Source organism: Opisthorchis viverrini (genome assembly GCF_000715545.1).
Source record: "Opisthorchis viverrini unplaced genomic scaffold opera_v5_130, whole genome shotgun sequence".
Taxonomy (NCBI): Eukaryota; Metazoa; Platyhelminthes; class Trematoda; order Opisthorchiida; family Opisthorchiidae; genus Opisthorchis; species Opisthorchis viverrini.
The window spans coordinates 1,061,064-1,067,078 of record NW_008751788.1 but is presented as its reverse complement, the minus strand read 5'-3'; the positions used below and the strand labels follow the sequence as shown (position 1 = coordinate 1,067,078).

At 46.6% G+C, this 6,015-nt stretch overlaps 1 protein-coding gene across 1 annotated transcript in view; it reads right to left on the bottom strand.

The window, feature by feature from the left end:
* Positions 1-140: 140 nt before the first annotated feature.
* T265_06397 (hypothetical protein) overlaps positions 141-6,015 on the bottom strand; it is a gene marked incomplete at both ends in the record, with an annotated part of 81,196 nt that continues 75,321 nt past the window's right edge. Inside the window, 4 exons of the mRNA XM_009171645.1 lie at positions 141-1,691; positions 3,614-3,854; positions 4,379-4,491; positions 5,036-5,334. Of these exons, the coding sequence (XP_009169909.1) occupies positions 934-1,691; positions 3,614-3,854; positions 4,379-4,491; positions 5,036-5,334 (1,411 nt within the window). The remainder of the gene's footprint in view (positions 1,692-3,613; positions 3,855-4,378; positions 4,492-5,035; positions 5,335-6,015) is intronic.

The following is a 6,015-nucleotide window of genomic DNA, read 5'->3' as shown; positions in this document are numbered from 1 at the left end:
CGCAGCTACCTACCCCACCTCTCCGAATCATCGGCGAACGAAACTGTGGCAGCTACAACCAATGTACGACAAGTACGCGGTCATTACAGCTGACAATGATGATGATTCCCTTCTGCTATCAAAAATAGAAAAGACGAAATTCCAACTTCGAAGTTTAAAAAAGAGTTGATGATGATAGCAATAGAAGAAAATGTAGAGAACGATCGAAAAAACTTTACACCGTGAAACAATCGAAACTCTAAAGTAATTCCACGGACGGGCATCTCTTTACTAGTAGTAGGTCAATGTGACGTGAAGCGATAAAGGCACAGCAACTGGAAGACATAGTAGGGTGTGTCGTACGTAGACGATGTGCGTATAAAACAACACCAAAAACTGTTTGAAAACGGCGAAACAAGCATGTACAACTACCACTCTATTTCACAACCCCCCAGTTTAAAAGATAGAAAAACCTGATTTCCAATAAAATAGGTGCACAGGGGAGCGCGTCGTGTGTGCAGTATTGGGGACGTAGATGCGACGTGAAACCAGAGTTGTCATCTCTCATCAACCTTGAAACATGGGGCGAAGTGAATTTCAGAACCAGAGCATCACAGAATGAACAAGAATCACGGAGCGTGTGGGAGAGGAAAGTTGAGATCAAGCGAGTGAAGACAACATATAGGAGCAGATCGTAGACATTTACAGAAAAAAACCAATTGAAGAGGAGTGCACCGACTGATGAGTTTGTTAAATCTGGTATCGAATATAGATTCATACATGATAGAAAAAATAGGAGAAACGCTCGTAATATGCTCGATTGAGAAAACACGGAGGAAGTAGAGTATACAAAACGGTTTCCAGCTTTGTGTCTTCAGAGAACTCGGTGAAAATTGAAAGTAATGATAAAGTCAACTACGTGGAATAAAAAGCTTGAAAGCGAGGAAAAAGCGATCAAAAAGGCTTTATCTCCCTGGGCTTGTTTGTGTGCTGTAAGTTCGAGCTAGAAACAACAGTGGTTGATGCGGAACCATTTACAAAGGCTCCCGTTCCACCGATGGAAACAGAGATCTCGTCATGTCTTTGTTTCGTGGGAAGTGGGACGGATCTAGAGCAGTATTCATCTGGTAGATGGGTTGTACAGGCTGCACAAGGTTGAGGCCCCGTTTGGGCTGCGCCCGTCTCTGACGGGGCAGGATAAACTGGATGAACATAGAGTACACGACGAGGCCGGTCTAGATGCGGAGGAGTGCTGTTTGAACTTGTAACGAGTGTATCTGCAGCCGTTTTGTGTATCGGCTCACTATCCGGTACAGCAGCGTTCTGCGGGAATCCGTTGTCCAGACCCATTGTGCTATTGCCAGTCCCGTCTACAATATCAACTCCTCCTTTACTACTGGTAAGTTTCAATGACATCTTTGCTCCATCTTCTTCCTCTGAATAGTTTGGCCCATCGACTTCGCGTCGTCGACGATGCCTTACGGCCATAGTGTTCGGTTCTCCTCCACGAGGCCGGCGCCGTCTCCACGTATAGATAGTGTGGATGGTTAGAAATGTACACACGCCTACCATCAGGAAGCCACAGAGGACAAACAAAATCAGTCTGGAAGGCTCCTTTGTTAACCACGAAGGTATCATCTCCGGGGCCGGGGTGACTTCCTCAAACAGTAACCCTTCCCCAGCATTGATTTCGTGTCCGCTCATGCAGGAAGCTATCAAAAAACGAGAGAATGGGAAACCACTATGGTTAAACAATGCTGTAATTTAACCGAGATTCGGGATATATTGTTTGATACGCGATAGATCAAGTGAATTTCAAGAGAGAGCCACATGATGCGGTTAGTCCGATATTTTCACAGCGGTTCATACCACTTAGTAGGGTTGTAAGTAATGCCGGACTTAGTAAAAGTTGACTGCAAGTGGATGAGGAATTTACCGATTGCTGAGTGGTGATAGGTATCGTGGTGCTCTGGGATTTCCGAAGCTTTATCAGATTGCTGCGAATCATCGACTCATGTAGACAAAGTAAACAATGACATTGCGGGCGGTCAAGCTGAATCGGAAAGAGCACCTTAAAGGGGCCACCGCAGTTGTTTCTTAACGGAGACACCACTTCCTATAAGGAACTGAATTTCGTAATGCCTCTAAAGATTCTTCTACAGATTTCCGACATCTCTTTGAATCATTATTGAGGGGGATTTCGGTACGGCACCCTGACCAAGGGGCAAACACTGGAGGGGAGAGCACTCCAATTAGGGTCAAAACATAGTGTGCGAGTCCCCCGGGTGGAAACGACTCACTGGTAGATGCTTAGTCTTTCCTTTCCCTGTGGTATCCTGCTTGTTGGAGTACGGTTGGTCGAACTGTGTACATAGCTGGCTGGATTGCGGACTTGGTAAGGCAGGTTTACGGTACAAAGCAACCCCATCCATCATACCAAAATCTACGGAGAGGTCATTCTCATTTCCAGACTAGTAAGCTGCACAACGAATTGAGAACTACACAACTCATCAATACTAATATCATCATCATTCTCAGTTGTAATAGCCGCATACTCGTCGTACAGTAATTGTAGCTGCCACAGGTTCGTTCACCGATGATTAGGTGGCTGCGCATTGGAGGCGGGAGCTGATAAATTGGTGCATAAATCTAGAACTGTCAATGAGCTGTCAAATGGGGGGGTTGGAAAAGGAGCTATGCACTGAAGGCAATAGCTTGGATGCACGAGCGCCATTGAGGACGCGACTGGGCCATATCTGATAATGTCTCTAGCCATTGATGTGGCCCGTCTCGGGGTCCCCATCCAGGAAGACGGCAATGACCAGCTCAGATGAGTTTGCTAGTACTGGCTTTTATAAATCGCTACCAAGCCATTGTTTGGCCCCCTCCGGCTCTCTTCCACCCTTCGCGTGGTTGTGCGAAAAGAACCCTTCGAGGAATTCGGTCGAGTGGCATACGCATCACGTGGCCAAGCCAGGGCAACCTATGCAGTGTGATCAGTTCATCTGTTAATACTAATAACTAGCCATTCGATCACTACGGAATTGCAGCACGTTTTTCTAAGACATTCGCCAGTGTTGTGAGTTAATTTGAATCAAGAGCTCACACGAGTTTGAGATAGTGTAATCCCGAATCACGAGAGTATCGGAATGCCCTCAGTGCTATCAAAAAGTGAAACATTCTCTCAGTTGATCGTATCAAAATTTGAAATAAGGTCAAAGGACACGCAAAAGTTCCACGATGGGTGCTTCTGAACGAATCATCGCACCTGAGCAACGAGTGCGGTTACCCTGAAGACTCGAACGGCGACTGAATGACTGCCCTGGTTGTGCTGACCGATTGCCCATCTGTCGGGAATTCCTAACGGGATAGTGTGCCACGGACATTTTTAGCATGTGGTTTGAACTTAGATTAGTTGGTTTTTAGAGGAATTGTGCCCACGCCATATTCGTTCGAACAATGCTCTTCCCATTCTAGTGTGACGGTTTCGGGCAGCGCACTTTAAATGTAGGGAGAACCGATGGATGACCGATCCATCGGTCACATCTCGTTCGAGTGCAGCTCGTTCATGGGCGCAGCTCCAACGAAGGTAACAAACAAAAACAGCAGAATACACGAAAAGTGAAAAACCTACCTCTGTCTGCTACACAAAACATACAGTCTTTTGGAGAACGACTTAGCAGTGCAACCCGGTAGGGACAACAGGGCACGCATTGTCCCCAAGGAGAGTCTGTCAAATCCGCGTTGGATTTCGACTCTTCACTTCCAGTCACATACAAGCAGCTTGGTGTGGGCGGAAGTGTTGAACAGCTTGTACAGTGGGTTGGTAAAGGACCAATACAGGTCGCACAGCCAGCGGCGCATGGGAGGCAAGTCTGAGAAAGAGAGACCGATTTGACGAATAAAACAGTGAGAAACTCGGTCGACAAACAATCAAGAGAGCAATAATACGCCAGCAACGATGACCAACCAAATGTTTGTTGACATGGGATTGTGTGCTAGCGCATAGTTGTCCACAAACAGCACAGCTAGGATAAACGGATGACCTCACATCTGCTTGGGTTCGAAGTTGTTTCACTAAGATGCTATTTGATTTGACGGACAGTGAACGTAGATTCAAGTATAACGTAATTCATGCATACTTCGTTTGAACAAAAAAAATAAGGAAAGCGTTCAGCTGTAGCACCTTTTCGGTGCCTAGCTGCCATGCCACCCGAAGGAAGCACGAGGGCTGGGATACTGCCAGGTTGCCCAAGCCCAGACAGGGGGAGTCGAGAGGCAGAGGTCGGGTTCGAACCATGGACCTTCCGGTCAGTAAATTCGCGCTCTAACCACTTGAGCAATCTCACCCCCCGTTTGAACAACGTGTAAAGAGTCGTTCTGGGGTCAGGGAACTCACTCGGTCAACGGCATCGTAATACTCCGATTGTCGGCAAAGTACCCGGGGAAGGCAACGACCGGTACCCCAAGCCAAATAAAACGAGGGCCAGCATTCGAGGCAGTGAGATTCAGCTGAAACCACAGTTGAAAAGCCGGTGAAATAGAGAGAATGGTAGTGGCGATTTCGATATCAGCTAAATGGGCCCGGAGACTTGGCTAAACATGGTGCGTACGAGTGTACCCGCGCCAACGATAAGACATTCGGCAGAACTTTGTTAAGACTGGAGAGAAACAATTTTGGTCTAGCATGAATACTGCAGTTGACTCAAATGAACCAGAAGAAAAGTTCCTCCTGAGCACTTTACGTTTTGTGCTTCTGACGACCTTTTAGAACCAAGGGGATCTTGTCTATGTGACATACCAGATATGCAACCGAAGGTGAACTTCCAGCATGCGAAACGAAAGTGGACCGTATTGAAAAATGGAAAAGAGAGCAACCATGCAGAAATGTGATGGTGTATGCAAAGTTGGTCCTCAGATTGTCCATCACGAAAGCGATGTTGATTATTGGATTAGGTCTAGCTCCCTGGTGGCTCAAGAAGTTCTAAGCTACGTAAAAAAAATATTTCCTTGAAAAAAGTGAAGGCCAGCTGGGTGACCGGATAAGGATACTTACCAGTGCATCTTGAACAAGAAGGTGAACATGCCCGACAAATCGTTCCATCACCTGATCGGTCGGCGAAAGTGCCGTGAGGACAGACACTGGGGCATAGGTAGGATGAAGTCATTGCAATCGGAGTGGTGGATTCTGTCTGTTGTGCTCGGCTCCGTAGGCTGGCGGTGTGGAACAGTAGCTTGGAACGTACCTGTTCGATCAGTACATTCGGAAGAAGAACACGGTCATGTGGGCAGGTCAGACAATCGAATGGGCTTCGGAAGCAGGTGGCACATTGAGGATGGCATGGCAACGAGGCGCTGACAGAAAGCAAGATAGACAGAAACATTAAACGCTGAGTAGCGCGTATAAAGATGCTCCAAGTGGTGAAGGTATGACTGGGCTTCGGAGGTGGCACATTGAGGATGGCATGGCAACGAGGCGCTGACAGAAAGCAAGATAGACAGAAACATTAAACGCTGAGTAGCGAGCGCAAAGATGCTCCAAGTGGTGAAGGTATGACACTTCAGATGAACGAGAAATACAGTGAAATTCCGTTTGTCAAAAGAGGGAGAGACCAATGTGTTAAACAACAATAGTGGTTCGGATTTAGATAACCAAGAAGACGCTCGTCAACACCATCATTAGTACACACAGTGGTAGTAGGTGCTACATCAATGAAATTCCTCTGAGACGGTCACTGAAACATACAAAAACATGTCCACCATAAACTTCAACCGGCTCTTGCTCTTCAGGTTACTATTGCCTTTCTCTCATCAGTGCGCACTGATGATGTATCCTCGTATGGTGACAAAACGTTTGCAAGCCAATTGCGAACAGATCAACAGCCACCTGATCAACAACCAATAAACTCACCCGAGCTACCAATATTTCACCACATTACCAAGGACAACTAACTATGGCGTTTGTATTCGATAATTCATGCGGCCGTAGTCCAATTCATATTTTTGGCACCATCTTAACGCATAAAGCGAAATGTG